This window comes from Primulina huaijiensis, chromosome 9 (assembly GCF_012295235.1).
Source record: "Primulina huaijiensis isolate GDHJ02 chromosome 9, ASM1229523v2, whole genome shotgun sequence".
NCBI lineage: Eukaryota > Viridiplantae > Streptophyta > Magnoliopsida > Lamiales > Gesneriaceae > Primulina > Primulina huaijiensis.
In genome coordinates this window covers 2195104-2216710 of record NC_133314.1, presented here as the reverse complement: position 1 = coordinate 2216710, position 21607 = coordinate 2195104, and the positions used below count along the sequence as shown (strand labels likewise).

Below are 21607 nucleotides of genomic sequence, written 5' to 3'. Positions count from 1 at the left end.
TTTGGTGGGTCGCATATCGGGTTTGAATCTCAAAGCTTCGGGTAATTTTATTAGACCCGGTTTGAATCCTGCCGTTACAAAGACAAAATATACGATGATAAATTCATTAATATATATATATCATTAGAAGATTATAATCGTTTTACATGTTAATTTTATGAATGTTAATTTTATAAGATAGATCTCAAACTCGATTTTTATTTTTTATGTCAAAAANCATATCATAACTGACTATCATGTATAAATAAAAATATAAAAAGAAAAGTATTACTTTTAATATTATAAAACATAATATTTTTCATATCTTATCCCAAGTTTTAGTAAGAGTTTGGAAGTTATTAGTTAATTTTTACGAATTACTTAAAGAGTGGGTCTCATATGAGACCGTCTCACGGATATTAATATGTGAGACGGGTCAACCCTACCCATATTTACAATAAAAAGTATTAATTTTAGCATAAAAATTAATATTTTTTCATGGATGACCCAAATAAGAGATCCGTCTCACAAATACGACCCGTGAGACCGTCTCACACAAATTTTTGTCATATTTAAAATATTGAGTTGTACAAAATTTTGATTTATCAATTTAGAAAAAATTGATTTATCTATATTTTATTAAAATTTGGAATAAAATACAACACATATAAAAATTTGAAATTAAAAATATTTTTTGTTAATTTATATTATATTTGTTAACAAAATGTCCAACAATAAATGTATGATCGATCGCTTGTCGCTTTACCAAAAACTATAGTTAATGATAATTGTGCAATTCAAATCTTTTAAACAGCACAACAGTCAAAGCGTCATTATTGCACCTCAACAATTTTTCTCTAAATAATTGCACTCCTTGCAATCAATGAGAATCGAACACATGATTTTGACTCTGATATCAATTGTAGGATCGAACACTTATCACTTTACCAAAAATTATAGATAATGATAATTATACAACTTAAAATTATATTTTTTAAAAATACAAAATTATTTAAAGAAATAAAAATTCACATTTCAATATTATCTATGCAATTTCATTTCATAACTGCATAAAAATGAGATAAACTGCAAATTCATCTCACAATTGAACATGTCGTAAGAATGAGCTGAAACCCCTCCCCATCATTCGTTCCAAAAAAAAAAAACCCTTCCCATCATAAGGCTTTTTAGTGTTGAAAATTAATATTTAAAATGTGTATGTTGAATATTTGAATGTTGAAAATAAGAGTTGTAAATATTGAAAATTAGTGTGTGATGATGTAGGTAATGATGATTTTTTTTTGGATTATTTGTAAAGATTTTCTATAAATAGATCTCTCATTTGTGAAGAAAATCACAATTGAGTTAAGGAAAAAATATTATAAATGTGTAGTGTGATAATTTTGCGAGTTTGAGATTTTTTACTTTTTACCGTAAATTTTTACTTTTTCACAACACGTTATCAGCACGAATCTCTAAAAGTCCTCCATATTTTTCCAAGCTCCAAAACAGAAGAAAAAGGTAACAAAAGTAATAATATTTATTTTATTGTTTATTTATTTATTGTTTATATATTTACTATATAATATAATGTTATTATAAATAATAAAAATAAATTTTTCAAAAAACTTTTTATAAATCTTGGGAAGATGTTAAGACGAAATCCGACACTCCCGGTAAGGGATACGACGAGTATAAAAGTCTATAAAGTTTTTAAACAAAATATCTTATGACACCTCATTATAATATTGTGATATGATATACATAATTATTTAAAACATTACTAATATTATATACACCATATTATTACCATAAAATTATACAAATACATACATTTATTTTCTTGTACACCAACGGTCATAAACGGTAACAAAACGGCTAGTTTTTGCCCTATAAATATGATCTCACAAACACATTCAATCACTCCAACTTTCTCTTCTTCTCTAAAATTATTCTTCATCAAATTTTTGAAGAAAAAAGAAGATGGCTTTCACAAAGTTATTTTTAATTATTTTGGTTATAATACTCACGAATCTTGTACTTATCGGAGAATATCCTCCTCGTGTGTTTTCTTTATTTTTACGAATGCTTGTATTTGTTGTTTATCCATTACTTTGTATTGTAATATTCATTAACTAATAAAATGCATCGTAATTTTTTTTAGTACCACCATGTCAAACTTGGCAAAGCTCGAATTCATTGCTCTTGATATTACGGGGAAAAATTATATGCCATGGACTCTCGATGTAGAAATGCATATTGAGTCATTAGGTCTAAATGAGACCATAAAAGAAAATGGCATATGCACATCACAGGAAAAGACAAGAACCATGATATTTTTGCGTCGACATCTCGACGACGGATTAAAATGTGAATATCTGATTGAAAAAGATCACAGGGTTTTGTGGAAGGGATTAAAAGAAAGATTCGAACATATAAGGGAAGTTATACTTCCGACCGCCCGGGATGAATGGAATACGTTGAGATTCCAAGATTTTAAGAAAGTCAATGATTACAATTCAGCGATGTATCGAATAATCTCACAGCTAAAATTTTGTGGACATGAAGTTACAGAATCAGAAATGCTTGAAAAAACATTTTCCACATTTCACGCAACAAATATAACTTTACAGCAACAATATAGAGTGCGTGGATTTGCGAGATATTCTGAACTCATCGCCTGTCTTCTTGTGGCGGAAAAGAACAACGAGCTATTAATGAGAAATCATCAGTCCCGACCCACTGGACCAACAGCATTTCCAGAAGTAAATGCTGTAAGCAAAAATGAATTTAAACCTGGAAACCAAAATCAAAGTTATAGACAAGATTTTGGTCGAGGACAAAATCGAGGTCGAGGTCGTGGACGTGGACGTGGACGGGGACGTGGAAGTGGTTGTGGTCGTGGACGTTGCCGTGGTTTTGAAAATAATCGAGATAGTTATTTCTATAACTCATCTCAAAAAGCGTCCCAAACCATCCATCGAAAAGGCATCATGAGAATATGAGTGTTAATGAGAATCACTCAAAAAGATTTGAAAGTTCTTGTTTCAGATGTGGTACTCCAGGACATTGGTCCCGTATTTGTCGAGCCCCTGAGTACATTTGTAAACTTTATAAAGAATCATTAAAGGGGAAAGAAAAGGAGATCAATTTTACTGAACACAATGAACCTTTGAATAATTCAACTCATTTTGATGCTGGAGATTTTCTGATTGATTTCTCAGACAATGATCAATTTGCTGGTGGAATAAATATGTAAAATGTTTTATTTTTCCATGTACACGTATGATAATGTTTTATAGTGTGTTATATTGTATTGTATTTTATTGTCATTAATTTATTTCAATGCATATTTTTTTGAAGTTCAAATATGAAAAATGCTATGAACCAAGCTGAAGTTTGCATACCTGATAGTGGTACAACGCACACTATCCTTTGAGATAAAAGATATTTCTTGGAACTAAAACCAACAAAAACAATGGTGAATACAATATCAGGTCCTGTAGACTTGATTAAAGGATGTGGTAAAGCACAATTTTTGTTACCTAATGGTACAAAATTTTTGATCAATGATGCTTTATATTCACCACAATCGAAAGAGATTTGTTGAGTTTTAATGATATATATTCACATGGGTATGATACTCAAACAATGAATGAAGAGAATGAGAAATATATGTGTCTTACCACATATAAATCAGGAAAGAAATATGTGATTGAAAAACTACCAATGCTCCATACTGGATTGCATTATACAAATATACGTCCCATTGAATCAAACATGGTAGTTGATAATTGTTCAATATTAACCAATTGGCATGATCGATTAGGACATCCTGGTTCAACAATGATGCGAAGAATTATAGAAAATACACATGGTCTTCCGTTGAAAGACCAGAAGATCTTTCAGAATAATAAGTTTCAATGTAAAGCATGTTCTCTTGGAAAACTTATTATAAGAACATCACCAGCCAAAATCCAAACTGAATCACCAATGTTTCTTGAACGTATTCAGGGTGATATTTGTGGACCAATCCATCCACCATGTGGACCGTTTAGATACTTTATGGTATTGATTGATGCCTCCAGCAGATGGTCACATGTATGTCTATTGTCAACTCGAACTGTTGCATTTGCAATATTACTTGCTCAAATAATAAAATTGAGGAATCAATTTCCCGATTATACAATCAAGAAAATTAGACTTGATAATGCTGGTGAATTTACTTCCCAGACTTCAATGATTATTGTATGTCTATGGGAATCATTGTTGAGCATCCTGTTGCTCATATACATACACAGAATGGATTGGCTGAATCATTGATTAAACGTCTGCAAATGATTGCTAGACCAATGATTATGAAAACAATGCTCCCTATTTCTATATGGGGACATGCAATTTTACATGCTACTTCATTAATTCGCATCAGACCAAGTGCATATCATAAATACTCCCCATTGCAGCTTGCATTTGGTAAAGAATCAGACATTTCTCATTTGAGAATTTTTGGATGTATGGTGTATGTACCTATTGCACCACCGCAACGAAAGAAAATGGGACCTCAAAGAAAGATTGGAATTTATATCGGTTATGATAGTCCATCAATCATTCGATATCTTGAACCTCAGACAGACGACGTGTTCACAGCACGTTTTGCTGATTGTCATTTTAATGAGGAAATCTTCCCAATGTTAGGAGGAGACAAAAAACATACCGAAAAGGAAATTACATGGTATGTATCATAATTGTTACATCTGGATCCAAGAACACAACAATGTGAAAAAGATGTACAGCAAATTGTGCACTTGCAAAGAATAGCAAATCAAATACCAGATGCATTTACAGATGCAAAAAGGGTAACTAAATCATATATACATGATGTGAATGCTCCTGCTCGAATTGAAATTCCAAAGAAACAAAATGAACAAAGTCATGATGCCGTAAAACGCCTGAAGCGTGGAAGGCCAGTCGGTTCCAAGGATAAAAATCCTCGAAAAAAAAATTTCATAGAGAAACACAATGATCACGAAATAGAGAATGATGTTCCTGAATAAACACATGATGATCACAAAATAGAGAATGTTGTTTCTGAAGAAACATATGATGATGAAAATGTTCTGTCAGAACCACAAACTGACGAGAATCATGAAATCTCTATTAATTATATTAACACTGGAAAAATATGAAACCGAAAAGATATAGAAGAAATTGATGATATATTTTCTTATAATGTGGCAATCGACATCATAAATGATAATGAAGATCATGAACCAAAATCTTTTGGTGAATGTAAAAATCGGCAGTATTGGATAAAATGGAAAGATGTCATCCAGGTTGAATTGGATTCGCTAAATAAACGTAATGTTTTTGGACCTATAGTCCTTACACCTGAAGGTGTAAAACCTGTTGGATACAAATGGGTTTTTATTCGAAAGCGAAATGAGAAAAATGAAATAGTAAGATATAAAGCTCGACTTGTTGCACAAGGTTTTTCTCAAAGGCCTGGAATTGATTATGAAGAAACGTATTCTCCCGTGATGGATGCAATTACGTTTCGGTATTTGATTAGCTTGGCAGTATCTGAAAATTTAGAAATGCGTCTTATGGATGTTGTTACAGCTTACTTATATCGATTACTTGATAGTAATATATATATATATATGTGAAAATCCCTGAAGGATTTAAGATGCCTGAAACACAAAGTTCAAAATCCAGAGAATGTTATTCTGTTAAATTACAAAGATCATTATATGGGTTAAAGCAATCTGGCCGAATGTGGTATAATCGGCTAAGTGATCATTTGATGAAAAAGGGATATGTAAATAATTCAATATGCCCTTGTGTTTTCATTAAGAAAACAACATCCGGATGCGTAATTATTGCTGTATATGTTGATGATTTAAACATCATTGGAACGAATAATGAAATTAATGAAGTTGTGTCATACTTGAAGGAAGAATTTGAAATGAAGGATCTTGAAAAAACCAAGTATTGTCTGGGTTTACAAATTGAACAAAAAGAATGTGGAATATTTGTTCACCAGAAAAATCAAATCCTTTAAGTACTTTAATGGTTGTTAGATCATTAAACATAGAAAATGATCCATTCCGTCCATGTGAAGATGATGAAGATATTCTTGGTCCAGAAGTACCATATCTAAGTGCTATCGGTGCCCTTATGTATCTTACAAATTGTACAAGGCCTTATATATCTTTTGCTGTAAATTTATTGGCAAGATTTAGCATATCTCCAACAAAGAGACACTGGAACGGAATTAAACATATATTCCGTTATCTACGAGGAACGACAGACTTGGGGCTTTTGTATTCAAAAGATGCTAATCCAAGTATAATTCGTTATGCTGATGCTGGATACTTATCTGATCCACACAAGGCATGTTCCCAAACTGGATATGTATTTACTTGTGGAGGCACTGCAAGTTCTTGGCGTTCACAGAAACAAACGCTCGTAACAACTTCATCAAATCATGCCGAGATTATTGCACTACATGAAGCAAGCCGTGAATGTGTGTGGTTAAAATCAATGACCCAACATATCCAAATCTCATGCGGATTATCATTCGACGAGAAGCCTGTGATACTATATGAAGATAATGCTGCATGTGTTGCTCAAATGAAAGAAGGATACATAAAAAGCGACAGAACTAAACATATTCCTCCTAAGTTCTTCGCATTCACCAAGGAGCTTGAGAAGAATAAATGTATTGATGTTCGTCACATTCAATCAAGTGAAAACTCATCAGATCTCTTCACAAAGGCACTTCCTACGACAATATTCAGAAAGCACATATATAATATTGGGATGCGCAATCTACGAAATTTGTGAAGAATTGTTCGTATCAACATGAGGGGGAGTTTACGTGACTGCACTCTTTTTCCCTTACTATGGTTTTTATCCCATTGGGTTTTTCCTAGTATGGTTTTTAATGAGGCAGTACAAAAACACGTAATGAAGACATCATCGTATCATGATCATCATCACAAGGGGGAGTGTTGAAAATTAATATTTAAAATGTGTATGTTGAATATTTGAATGTTGAATATTTGAATGTTGAAAATAAGAGTGGTAAATATTGAAAATTAGTGTGTAATGATTTAGGTAATGATGATTTTATTTTTGGATTATTTGTAAAGATTTTCTATAAATAGATATCTCATTTGTGAAGAAAATCACAATTGAGTTGAGAGAAAAATATTATAAAGTGTGTAGTGTGATAATTTTGAGAGTTTGAGATTTTTTACTTTTTACCGTAAATTTTTACTTTTTCACAACATTTAGCATTACACTTCGGATACTCAATAATTGCAGTTTGAGAAGAAAACTTGTGCGAAACGATAAAAGCTGATTAATCATATTAAAAAATCATCGTATCTGTTTGGACAAATATTTACAAAAAAAATCTTTTTATAAAATTGTTTTTACAATATTTTTATAAAAAGTTTTGAAAATAAATATGTGTTTAGATAACTACTCTATAAAAAAATTATTTTTTGAGTTGAAAATGTGTTTTGATAACTATTTAAAAAATGATTTACAGTTAAAAATAATTAAGAAATGGTTTTGTTCAACAATCTTACAAAAATATTTTAATTTTAATTTAACTCCTATTTTTTTTATTATAAAAATAAAAAAAACACATCTCAATTATTTTTTAAAAACTATGCTTATATAATTTTTTTTACAAAAGAATTAAAATATTTTTAAAAAAAGTATTCAAAAATATACTATAAGTTTTTTCACTCATAAAGCTCTAAAAATATTTTTAAAATACTTGTCCCCCGAGTAGATCTCTTGTGAGACGATCTCACGAATCCTTTCCTGTGAGACGAGTCAACACTACCGATATTCACAATAAAAAGTAATACTCTTATCATAAAAAGTAATATTTTTTCCTGGATGACCTAAATAAGATATTCGACCCACGAAATTGATCTGTGAGACCGTCTCACAAGAGTTTTTGTGCTTCTCCATCATGTTTATCTGTCTTTTCAACTGTTTTATTTCATCTTATTTATTTATTTGACCTTTATATTTAAATATGTAGTTTTAGAGTTGGATTTTAGTTTTGTTAATATTCCATGCAAGTTATTTATATTATTTGTTTCTACTTCTCATAATTTGTTGATGGACTGAAATTTTTGTTATTCGGTTTTTGTGATAAATAGTACCAACAAAATATAAATATTGTAGCATGACTAGCATAAGATATATATACTATATACTATACTATATTATAATGTATGAGGAGCTTAGAGTAGAGTAACTATTTTTGGATTATAGTATATTATTTGATAAAACCAAATATACCCTTATAAAATTATAAAAAAAACACTTCATCTTCATTTAATCAAAAAATATCATAAAAATATATTTTAGTCGATCTTTGTTTATCTAAAATTATTATATATCAATAAAATATTTATTTATTTGTATTTATATTTTTAAATGATTATATCATATCAGCATAAGAAAATTATTTTTATCTCATTATCTTAATATAGAAGCAAAAATTATAATTAAATTCAAATTCAGGAAAATAAATTTTAATTCTAAATAATATATATTCTATGTACGTGCACCGTATGTGTTATGTGCATTAGTTTCTTTAAATTCAAATTCACGAAAATATGTTGATGATTGATGTGCTTTGATTTCTTTATAATTCTTGAGAGTAACATAATTTGTTGAGTAGGTCTCTCGTGAGACGGTCTCACGAATCTTTATCTGTGAGACAGGTCAACCCTACTGATATTCACAATAAAAAGTAATACTGTTAGCATAAAAATTAATAATTTTTCATAGATGATCCAAATAAGATATCCGTCTCACAGATTACGACCCGTGAGACCGTTTCACACAAGTTTTTGGCTATTTTGTTTCGCTCAATTCTGTAAAATCCTGAGATATTCTCTGTTTTCTGTTGTAAGGGGCAGGCGGCAGCTACTATATTTTCTTGCTGCTTTAGTCCACAAGATTTTTATTTAAATATGAAAATTAGCGATGAATCATGTATTCGCGTCCAGCGAGCGAGATTCATAGTTATTAGTTCTTGAAGTGGACGACTAAAATCTGTTTATAAATATTCTCCAGCTGTGACATCATACTCTTCTCAAACGACGCTTTCTTTACACTCGGGAACAAGTCACACTTGTAGTCTATAGAGATGAAGGTACATGTACTGTTCACTCATTAGCACATCATTTCTTGTTCACATAAAAAACTAGTTTCATTTAAATTCATAGCTAATAAACACTGAATTTAATTTTCATCGAGTTTCAGTTGCACTATTCCTATGATCAGGGTATCATATCCGTTTTGACAACCTGTTGGAAACAGATTTGGACGTAAACCAAGAGGTTTGAAACCTATGGCAATGCGTTCGAAACTGGTTCGATCTGGTTAGGAGACAATTATTTAATGACGAATCTTTCCCATTGAGTTGTAATGGCCATCATAATTATGACTGTTATTTGATAAAGAAAACACCTATAAACCATATAAAGAGAAACAATCATTTGAACAATCTCAATGTGAAATAAAAACATACGCTCGATACCATGCTTGTGGAACCGAAATCGAAATACATTCCATCAGATTAAATATGCTGAATATATAAACCAAGTTTAGTGAATGTCAAGGAACAATAGAACCCCTAAACCTCAATATCATTCAAGATTGGTAAAGTTAAAAGAAACATAGTCCAAAACTAGCAAAATCCTATTCAAGCTCTCTGATAGAGAGAGAAACAATATCTAGGTGTTTGTGGCTCTGGTGTATATCTGCTGGCTAGAGTGAGCCGACACCATTCTGATCAAACCTCGAGCCATCAGTTCCTTGATTGCTTTTCTTGCAAGTGATCCATTGATCTGTGGATATATGGATGATCAAGACAAATATCAAATGGATAGGTTAAGACCAGTAGACCAACTATATCAAGAACAGTAATATCATTTGACGTAAACTGGGGAATCTGATGATAGCTTGGAACAATATTTTTCCCAACGAGAGCTAGAAAAGTTCGTTAAAATGATTAAAATCAGATATATTTCATATCAAAAGAGCAAAATTTCTGAGTCCACAAGAATATTGGTAAAAACAACTTTAATCATTTCACAGAATTTTAAGGTTTATCTGAAGAATCTCCACACCATGTTGGCTAAACTTTGGGATCAGACAGATCAATGGGCGAAATACTACCTAATACCAACGTGGCGCCATTACACAAATCAACCCAGTCTAAAAAATACCAACCCGCATAATAATAATAAAAATCGAAAAATCCTAGATCATTCGAGCAAGTTAATATCCAATCTCTCTATATAGAGTATAGCTTACTCTGAGACGATCGGAGAGAACTGAAGGAGTGATGAGCTTGTACTTAGGCGCCTCGGACAGCAACTTGTCGTAGGTTGCTTTATCGAACATCACCATGTTGTTCACCTTTTCCTTTTGCTTTCCCTTGCTCCACTTCTGCAAATTACAATTTGCCACAGCATTTAGACCAAATCAGACATTACTTCACGCACACATCGCCAGTAACACACACAACCAGAACCACACAAAAATGCACCTTCTTCTTCTGCTTTCCTCCGCCGGTCTTCGCCGGTTTGGATGACGGTGGAGGAGCCTTCTCCTTCTTCGGCGCCTGAAACGAAAAAAAAAACAAATTAACCCACAGAAAAACCTGGATAACTGCCTGTTTATGGTGTATGTGTGCATAAATCGCGAGAGACGGCGGCGGCCCACCATCGTCAAGGAAATCTGTAGGCTGGAAGCGGCGGGAGTCGGGGGCAGCTAGTCGAGGGGGCGTAGTTGCATGTGTATCTGCGTTCTGAAGCGTATCTGTTTAGGGTTTTTATTTGCCATTCCATGTAAATGGCGTCGTAGTAAACTTGGTCGGGCCTAAGTTCAATTCGGCCTGTTTCTACGACGGCCCAATAACAGCATATTTGTTGTAGGCCCTGCTCAATAACGTGGTTGGGCCTAAGCTCACTTCGACCAGCCAATCAGGCCCCGTTGCTTAGCCAGAAAAAAAATAATGCACTATTTTCAATTAATTAATGGTTGATTTTGAAATTTTATTTAAATATATCAAAACTAGCATTTTTAAAAAATATATATATCAGACATGTTTAACTTGTGAGATGTTGTAACGAATGATATATAATATTATGATTATAAATTAATAAAAAAAATATAAGAATGGTTTATAAGTCACATTTTTAATAGAAGTTGACTCAAACGATCGTATGAAACAAAGTTGTGCAGTCAACTAATATCACGTCATTTGCAATGCTTGTACGATGATAAATTTTGTATAAAAGGAGATGTCGATCTCAAACTCGATTTTTTATTTTCGAGCTTGTCCGACAATGAAATTTAACCTAACTTTTATATATATATATATATATGAGTGGAGTACCACTAATTATTGGTTATATTGACCTTGTAAATCATCAAATGAATACTTAAATTATATTTATTAACACATATTGAATAAAATTTTTTTTTTACGAAAAAAAGGTTTCAATAATGAAAGCTATACGATGACATTCGTGTTATTTTTTTAAAATGAGGTTTTGAAATAATTCATAATTAAAAGTTTAAGTAATTTTATGTTTGACTAATGGAACAATTGGGGTTTTAAAGTTCTGATTTAAACATCATTTAAAAAGGAGTTGTATATCCAATCCAAATGTAATAATATATAATATAAATAAATCAAATAAGGTGGGTCCATAATAAATTATACTTTTTAGAATAATATATTTTTTAACTTTATTGGTACAGGCATTAACAAATTATAATTTGTTAAATAATATTTTTTTATGTCAAAAACTTGTGTGAGACGGTCTCACGGGTCGTATTTTGTGTGACAGATCTTTTATTTAAGTCATCCATGTAAAATATTACTTTTTATGATAAGAGTTTTACTTTTTATTGTGAATATCGGTAGGGTTGACCCGTCTCACAGATAAATATTCGTGAGACCGTCTCACAAGAGACCTACTCTTTTTTTACTATACAGATTATTTTTTAAATTTTTTTATAAATTAAATTTAAATAATGACAAACTAATATAAACAGATAATACATATTTTAATTGAAATAACTTTTATAATATTTTCTCATACTAAAAATAATATATATTTGTTTATTTGTAATTTTAATTTTCTATATTATCAAATTTCAATTTTAATTTTATATACAATAATTTTTTTTTGGCAATCTTACTCATTTTTATTAGAATTTTCGATATAACATTGCACATGTCATTATCATATAAATGTTAGGTTACTAACATATATAAAAAAAAGATTTAAATTATAAAAATAAAAAACAAAGATAACAAGAATTTGGACAAACTATCAAAACCGTAAATTGACAATAAACCAACAAAATCGTAAATTGACAAAATTAAAAACCGAAATTGCAATTTACAATTTACGGTAATTTTGCACATTATATAATAGATTTTCAATGATGAGAAACTACAACAGAAAGCGACGCTAGTTAAATGGGGAGCACTTGGAATTTAAAGGGAGTGGCTTGCATTACGCACAAAAGCTGGTCAAAGTATAATTTTCAAGAAATATGTAGATTTGTTCCTTTGGTGATTATCCCATAATTCTAGAATATATTCAATGGTGCAATGCTGTTTTGAAGAAAGAATAATGGGCAGCCATTGATTTCTTTTTTGAGGAATTTTTTGGTGTTCGATAATTTAAAACTCTGCCCTTTATTCTTTCTCGAACCCCGGCATTTTTGTACACTGGTAATAAAACAAGAAAGCTCTCCTTGTGTTTGTTCTCTCTTTTTCCTCTGTGTGTTTCTCTCGCTCAATTTTCTTACTCTAAATTATCAAAGTTCTGCTCCTGTTTCGCGTAAATATTTCATCTTTCTTGTTATTTCTCTTGAGTTGTTTCTTGATTTAAGCAGTTGGGAATGGTGTATGTTTTTATGGAATTGCTAAGATCGTGCGTTTACTTGGTTTGTGGAAGATTGTGCTACTTGAATCAAAATGAATATGTGCATGTTTATGGGATCAAAATTAAAAGTCCAGAAAGTTCGATGTTTTCTTTTTGATGAAATTCGACCGTGAGTTTCCATGAAAATGGCAGAAAACCATATAATGTATAGAATCACCACCATTATGAAACAATCTCTAGATTATTAGCCATTTATTTCTTCTGATTCTTCTATAACCACCAATGTTTTATCTGACCAGATTGTTGCAAAAGGTGTAGGCAACCTGCAAGTTTGTAGCTCGTCCGAAGTCATCAAACTTGTGAATTGTAATCATGAGTGACACAATGTCTGGACCTCTTGAACGCCCCCTCAGGCCGAGTAAGTCTTTTTGTGCTCTGCAGTTTAGTTTTCATTCTCTCTTCAATCTCGTGTCCAAACGTAAGCTTGGTTTAACTTCATTCTTGATTTTTAGCCTTGTATACAATTTCTAATGGTCTAGATTGGTTTGAATTGTATTAACCTTGATCGCTGAATCTCAAGAAAATCTAGAATATTTATCTTGATGATGAGGATTACCATAATCATTTGAAAAAGAAGGCCTAGAATGGTTCTTGGAATCCTGCAGAGAGGGCAGACGGACCCAAAAGGGGTCAATGGAAAGAAAAACTAAATTTGGTGTTATTAAAATCAAGTTCATCGGGTCCATCCCAGGAATACAGAACTTTTACTGGTGAAAAAAATCTTTGGCAGGTCTCGAGAAAATTGATTTTGAAAACACAGAGGACGAGAGGAAAACAAGGCTTGGATATCTCAAGAAGAAGGCAATCAATGCCTCAAACAAATTCAGGAACTCTCTGACTAAGAAGGGCAGGCGTAACAGCAGAGTTATGTCTGTTGTGTTTGAGGATGAACGAGATGCGGAGGAAGTGGCAGCTGTTGATGCCTTGCGTCAGGTGCTTATCCTCGAAGAATTGCTCCCTTCAAAACACGACGACTATCAAATGCTGTTGAGGTAACTTTTGTAGAAACAAGCACCTATCTCAATAAGGAAAGCTATAACTTGGTGGAAGTCAAATCTTTTTTTATCATTTATTTATCCAAGCCTCATTGTTTGGAGACATCTGCTAATGAATCACATTGTTTTTGTCGCTTAAGTTATGTATCATATTTCATATATTATATATTTGGAATGATGTAGGTTTTTGAAGGCCAGAAAGTTTGATATTGAAAAAACTAAGCAAATGTGGTCTGATATGCTTCAATGGAGGAAGGAATTTGGTGCTGACAATATCATGGAGGTATTCTATGATCTTAGTATTCTACAGAAACTTCTATCTTTACCTGCAAAATAAATAAATTCTTGGCAAAATTAGCTTAAAATTTCATGTAAATTTTACGTAAGATCCTTCAAATTTTATGTAGGATTTCGATTTCAAGGAAAAAAGCGAGGTCCTGAAATACTATCCACAAGGGCATCACGGTGTCGACAAGGAAGGCAGACCAGTTTACATTGAAAGGCTCGGTCAAGTTGATGCTACAAAGCTCTTGCAAGTCACCACAATAGAGCGATATCTCAAATACCATGTTCAAGAATTCGAGAGGACATTCATTGACAAGTTTCCGGCCTGCTCAATCGCAGCCAAAAAACATATCGATCAGAGCACCACCATTTTGGATGTCCAAGGAGTGGTACGTAGAAAAGGCCGTCTTTCATTATTTAATGTTTCAGGGTGGAATGAAGAGAATGTTGCGGTCGGATTTTGGATAGTAAAGGATAAAATCTTCTTTAATAGTTAGGATATCGCAGTAGCCTTTATGTAAAACCCCGTCTCGGTTCGTGCTGGCGCATGGAGTGAGATGTGAGGCCATAATTTGACAGAAGTGAGTCTTTGTGCAGGGACTTAAGAACTTCAACAAGGCAGCTAGGGAACTCATCCAGTGCCTTCAGAAGATTGATGGGGATAACTACCCCGAGGTGCTTAGTTTTTTTCTTTTTCGTTTCTAAAAAACCAAATCGTAGTTCCTTTCGTTTTTAACTTAAAGGTATATATGATTCTAATTTGTTTTTTTTTTTTTTTGTGTTTTTTTAAAAAATTAGACTCTATGCCGCATGTACATCATCAATGCGGGATCTGGATTTAGGCTCTTGTGGAACACTGTCAAGTCATTCCTTGACCCAAAGACCACTTCCAAGATTCATGTAAGCTAATAAGCTACATTCACCTCTTCAAAGTACATTACATATTCTTTTTCTCAAATTTCACCACTTTTGAGCCGCTACGCTCTCCCTTTTGCCAGGTTTTAGGCAATAAATACCAGAGCAAGCTGCTGGAAGTCATTGATGCCAGGTACAGTTACCGTAAAAATTCAAAAACTCGGGCTTTTACCAAGAAACTAGCTCACGAGCAGATGAAATTCATACATATTTTAATGATACAGTATCTTTTCGTTTGATCTTGTATCAGCGAGTTACCTGAATTCTTGGGTGGTACATGCAATTGTGCTGACAAGGGTGGATGTATGCTATCTGATAAAGGTCCCTGGAATGACGCCGATATCATGAAGGTATTTTTTAATTTATTCAAATTGTATCAAGCTCTTTAATCCCGATTCATTTCTAGCATTTGTTTCATATATATTACGAAACACTCGAAACCGGTGCTTATTTTGATTGCAAGATGGTTCGAAATGGTGAACACAAATGCTCAAACAAAATCGTCATTCCAGTTGTGGAAGAGAAGACTATCTCGGAGGACGAGAATGCTACTTCCAAGGTACTTTTTAATACTTATAGCCCGTCCTCAGTTTGTAATGGCTGATACACATCAAACTGACAACCCATTATGGAACACAGAATGTGAAGAAAAACAACTCTTTCACCTCAATGGTGGATTCTCCAAGAGGTGCTAAGGACTACGCTGCAAATATGCAACTCTCCCCTGTTCATGAAGAAGTAAGTTGGACAACCTTCTGAGTATGTTAGCATTACATTCACATCAAACATGACGCTATACACTTGGGTCGTTGATCGTCATGAGGTCATGTGGATCCTGCATGGTTCCAGTAGAGAATCTAGCTTTTGATGAACCAAAATAACCGTTTTGCGGTTTATGGTGACAGAAGCCATATTTCTGGTAGGTCTCACATGATACAATGGTAATCATCGTATCTGGTGAATACACGAGTGTCGCGTTAAGAAAGTTACAACATTAATGGATATTGCTTCAAAGAACTAATGTCGATACAGGCGCTGCTCAAACTCATGTAGTTTCTTGCATTGACACACAAAAATGCATATCTAAAAGTTATCTGATTAATAAAATAATCCTTCAGGTGCTCAGAAACTGCCGTAGTCCATTTGCAACTGAATACGTGCCTATGGTTGACAAAACTGTTACTACAACTTGGGTTAAAGGAGCAACAGATAACAACTTTGTTGTTGCCAAAGGTACATAGTCGTCATCCAGTCATTCTCCCAGAATGTGATACTTTAAAAACAAACTCACTGATTTTCCGACCTTTACGTATTCTGAATTTTAGCCACGGATTATTTCCCAATGCATGATGATTGCAAGCCATCTGACAAACTCAGTAACCATATCTTCACTGGAGTGATGACTCTGGTTATGGGCGTCGTAACCATGGTTCGTATGACACGAAACATGCCTAAGAAGCTCACAGATGCAACCCTCTATTCGAGTTCCATGTATGGCGTTGATGTGATGGTTAAAGGTCATGCAAATGCCTATGAATTGTCTGAAGCTGCCATTTCCAGCGCCGATTACTTCAACATGATGAAGCGCATGAACGAACTCGAGGATAAGGTGATTGTCCTCAGCAGAAAGCCTGTAGCTATGCCACCAGAAAAGGAGGAGATGCTGAACAACGCATTGAATCGCGTTGATGCATTAGAGCAAGAGCTTTCTGCAGCCAAAAAGGTATCACTACTTTTCTTATCATCTCCGATTTAGGCTGCTCTATGCTACACCATTCGCCCCTCACCCCTGCCACTAGTGCATCAAAGCATTTGATCTGTGTTGCACATCTGGTAAAGAGCATTTATTTACATGCATCACATCTTTTTCCTCAAACTCATCGCAATACGCGTATATTTGGGACGCGTTCTCTACACATTTTCACTGGTCTAAACTTTGCAGGCTCTTGATGACGCTCTCTCTAGGCAAGAAGAGCTCCTTGCGTACCTCGACAAAAAGAAGAAGAAGAAAAAGTTCTTTGCTTTCTAAGTGCAGAAAACTAATGAAACTGTAACTTGGTAGCGTCTTGGTCTTCCATAGATGGCATTTTAGCTTCAAAAGATCGCCAAACATTTGTGTGCACTGTTTTTTTTAACTATAAATGAAGCATTTAATTTGTAAATTATAAAGTATGGTATTTGTGCTAGTTTCTATGTGATGTTTTATAGTGTATTTGTTTGCCTTCATTGATAGGTCAAGCATCTTCTTGTACCTAAACAATTTGCGGAATGTTTGTTTATTTTCCTTTTGAATGTTTGGAGCAAAGAATCATTTCATTTATTTTAATTCTTTAGATTAGATAATTATTATCAGTTAAGTCTAAAAATATTTATTAGTGAAGAAAAATTACATAATAAGACTGAAATTTGATAAAAATAAATAACTAAAATCGTAAATATATAAATATGTATGACCAAAAATATGGTGAGTGTTATTTACGCTCGATTTTTATCAGTTACACACCACATTTATCTTTTAGAACATAATTTGACGATGATACTCTAATCGATTTATCTTAATTCTTAAAATAATTGCAATAATTACAACAAATCTTTTTTTTTTCCTCTTAAAAACACATTTAATATTTTTCCCACCGTATCTTATATGATGAAAAATAGATAAACATTAATATTCTTCCTAAAATTAATTACCACATTCATTTTATTTTAAATGATCTAATGTTATAAAACTTTATCTAATTGATGTGTCGTTATCGATAAATATGATTATTGTTTAAACATTATGTTTCATGAATTTATTTATATTTTGATTTATTTGCATTCATCCTAAAATAGAATTAAATTGGAAAATTATGAATTTATAATAGTGTAACTGATTTATTTTAAAGATAATGTGATTTATTTTCGTATGATATCATATGTATTTTTTTTGTCAAACAACAAATAAACTTCCGTTAAGAAAATTTGCATCATTTTTTTTTTATCTAAATAGAATTTCATTTTGTGAATATAATGACAAAAATTACAAAGAAACATTCAATTTTTTATTATATTTGGAATTTTAAAAGATCTTATTCTAATATCATTTAAGTACCAAAAATAACCCTGCTAATTCTATAACATCTCAAATACATATGATATTATGTAATAATAATAATAATAATAATAATAATAATAATAAAAAACCTTATTTTTTTGGATTTATATGCTCTCATGTGGAATATAGACAACATGTGCTGTTGTGCATTTTTATACAATATTTTTTATACAAGATCATTGATGATTTTGCGGACCTTTCATATTATCAGTAAAATTTGAAAAGTTGTCGAAAGAATTGTGATCATCAATTGATGATCATGTATAAAAAATGCACACAGAAACTCTTGTGAGACAGTCTCATACATCAATTTTGTATGATAGATCTTCTATTTTGATCACCTATGAAAAATATTACTTTTATGCCCAAATTATTAATTTTTATTGTAAATATAGGCAGTATTAACTCGTCTCACGAATCATCTCACAAAAAACCTATTAAAAAATGGGTTGCACCACACACACTGTGCTTATCCTCACAGCAAATTATCCAAATTTTCCTCCGCTTCCTTTTTTTCCTACTTACCAGAGATCTCGACTTCTATATTTGCTGTTTCAGCAGAGGGGAAGAATCCTCACCTGTGGAACAAGATTGGATCTTGAAATCCCCTCGAGTTCAATTTTATGCATAGATATTTTGTCCAATTTTATTTTTATTTTTTAAAAACGATTATGGAATTTGGTCGACTAATCGATGTAATTTTTGTGGCTTGTCAAATTTTAGTTTAAGGTCTAAAACACACATGACATTCTTGAATTTTTTATGATGTTTCAAATATAAAAAAAAAAAATATGATGATAATTACTATTTGCATTTTTTTTTAAATGATATTAATTTTGGTAATTATGAAAATAAAAGAAATTATAATACCTAATTCATCAAAATCTTTTAGTTGGTTGAAAAAAGCTTATTTTTAAAGAGTGAGTCTTGTGTGCAAATATCTCACATATCTATATCCTTAAGACGGTATAGACCTAGTTCGTACCTGCAGTGAAAATTAATATTTTTGATATAAAAAATAATATTTTTTTCATTGAAATTATCAAATATTACACAATATTTCTTCGTAATATTACTAATAAAAAAATGATATTTTTACAGTGAAAAATATTATATTTGATATAAAAAATAATGTTTTTCATGATTCAGTTAGAGATCCGTCTCACAAAATTAACTCGTTAAGTTTTTTGTGATTTTTAAAACAATATCATACAATTTATTATCTTCTAAAACAACTTATATATAAAGTTTATAAGTTGTTTTAAAAAAAATTTGGTCGAAACTCTCATAGTTAAATTTTTTAAAAGATAAATAAAAGATATTTTTGTCGAGTTTTTAAATAAGAAATTTTTATAGTGAAACAGTCTCATAAGTTTATATCAGTAAGACGGTTCGATCCGAATTATATATAATATGAAAAGAAATATTTTACATAAAATAATATTTTTTCATGAGTTATAATAGATTAAAAATTCATCTAACAAAATTAACCGATGCTTACAAAAAGTTTTCATGATATTTGAAATATTATAAAAAAATATTATTTTTCATTTAAAGTATATTGTAATGTATTATGAAAAGTTAAACTCCAACCTATTAATATTACTTTTAATTTTAATAATTCCTTTACGAAATGACGGAGGAGCGCCTGACTTCTGCTCTATAAAAACCCCTCCTTCATCTTCTTCTTCCTACAGTGCTCTAATTTTCTGCTATTATAATTAATATTGTTGTTCCTTCTGCCCCATTACTCCAAACTCTGCGGAAATCTTTCTTGATTTCACTGTATAATTAAATTCTGTCACTTTTGAATCGATTTGATGCTGTGTTTGGGGATTTAATTTCAACTCGATCTTAATGCTCAATTCATTTACCCTAATTCTTCATATTCATGTCTGCGATTCTGACTGAACTCTTCCTCTCGGAGGATTTTATGATCAATTCATCGTACAGGCGCAGGGCACATCTAGTTCAATCCTTCTCTGTCGTCTTCCTCTACTGGTTTTATTGCATTTCATGATTTAGTTTTCTGAAGTAAACGATTATTACATTATATTATATCATTAGTGGTATAAAATTATCGAATCAAGAACAGATATGGCTAAAATAGATACAAGTTATCATCTGGGTCCTGCTGAATCGAACACTTTCGGCAATTTGAGCTCGGATCTTGGTAGTTTAATGGACTCGTCAAGTGGGATCTCTTCAATTTCATCTGGTTTTCAGAATTCAGGCTCCGAAGAAAATCTGCAGCTGCTACTATTGGACCAACGGAGAAGAAAACGCATGATCTCGAACCGCGAGTCGGCTCGTCGGAGCCGGCTCAGGAAGCAGAAGCGCCTCGACGAATTGATGGCTCAAGTGTCTGAGCTCAGGAAAGAGAATCGCCAGATCCTCACCCGCCTCAATGTCACCACGCAGCATTACATGAATGTTGAAGCCGAGAATGCTGTTATCAGAGCTCAAGCCGCCGAACTGAGCCACCGGCTCCAGTCCCTGAACGAGATCGCCAGCTTCGTGAGCGTCTGTGGTGGCTTCTGCGCCGCCGCGACTGAGGAGGAGCCTGCCTGTGTCATGGCTGAATCGGCTTGGGATTACTTTGGGATTAATAATATGAGCCACCAGATAATTCTGGAAGAGTATTGATTCTGATATCCAATTATCTTTTATTTTATTTTATGTTATTTATAATAATNATTATTTCCACGGGAGACAGCTTAGTTGAAAAATTAATGGTTAAGAACTATATTACTAGGAAAAATATGAAATATTAATGATAGTAATTATTGTTATTAATGTGGTATTAAGGTTCTTGAGAGTGGGCTTTATAGTGAATAACCAAAGATCAAGAACTTTTGTAATTGTATTATGCTCTCAAAGTGATTTTCTGTTATGATAGTTCATAATTATCTAGATTATGTTTAGATTGATGGATTTTTAAACATGATTTTCATATCGTCAAAATAAATATAATCAATTTGTTTAAGTATATAGGTCCGAATTTTTGTCATTTTACCAAAAGTTATAATTAGTGGTAACAGTGCAATTCAAATCTTTTAAATCGTTCAACAACTCAACCACCACGTTTCGATTGTTTTATCCCCGCATGGACATGTATTGCACCCAATATCTCCTTCCTAATAATCGCACTTCTTGCAATAATGTGAATCGAACCTGTGATTTTGGCTCTGATACTAGTAGTAGGACCGAACTATTGTCGTTTTATCAAAAACTATAGCTGACAATAACAATAAAATTCAAATATTTTAAATCGTACAACATCTTAAGTATCACGTTTCAATTATTCTACCAAGCAGATATAATTA

General features: G+C 32.2%; 3 protein-coding genes across 3 annotated transcripts; 2 read left to right on the top strand and 1 right to left on the bottom strand.

Moving 5' to 3' along the window:
• Nucleotides 1-9531: 9531 nt before the first annotated feature.
• Nucleotides 9532-10875, bottom strand: LOC140984908 (small ribosomal subunit protein eS25). Its single transcript, XM_073452597.1, has 4 exons — nucleotides 10747-10875; nucleotides 10571-10645; nucleotides 10336-10470; nucleotides 9532-9866 (listed from the first exon to the last, which is right to left on the bottom strand). Exons 1-4 carry the CDS (start codon nucleotides 10747-10749, stop codon nucleotides 9753-9755), a joined length of 327 nt encoding a protein of 108 aa, XP_073308698.1. The 5' UTR covers nucleotides 10750-10875; the 3' UTR covers nucleotides 9532-9752.
• A 1752-nt stretch (nucleotides 10876-12627) lies between these two features.
• On the top strand, nucleotides 12628-17410 carry LOC140984047 (phosphatidylinositol/phosphatidylcholine transfer protein SFH3-like). The gene is made up of 14 exons (XM_073451209.1): nucleotides 12628-12775; nucleotides 13242-13347; nucleotides 13720-13981; nucleotides 14168-14267; nucleotides 14392-14658; nucleotides 14867-14944; nucleotides 15068-15169; nucleotides 15268-15317; nucleotides 15435-15534; nucleotides 15648-15743; nucleotides 15824-15922; nucleotides 16303-16417; nucleotides 16510-16907; nucleotides 17127-17410. Exons 2-14 carry the CDS (start codon nucleotides 13302-13304, stop codon nucleotides 17211-17213), a joined length of 1800 nt encoding a protein of 599 aa, XP_073307310.1. The 5' UTR covers nucleotides 12628-12775; nucleotides 13242-13301; the 3' UTR covers nucleotides 17214-17410.
• A 2546-nt stretch (nucleotides 17411-19956) lies between these two features.
• Nucleotides 19957-21201, top strand: LOC140984923 (bZIP transcription factor 44-like). Its single transcript, XM_073452619.1, has one exon. The coding sequence runs from the start codon at nucleotides 20379-20381 to the stop codon at nucleotides 20925-20927; it is 549 nt and encodes a 182-aa protein (XP_073308720.1). The 5' UTR covers nucleotides 19957-20378; the 3' UTR covers nucleotides 20928-21201.
• Nucleotides 21202-21607: the final 406 nt, after the last annotated feature.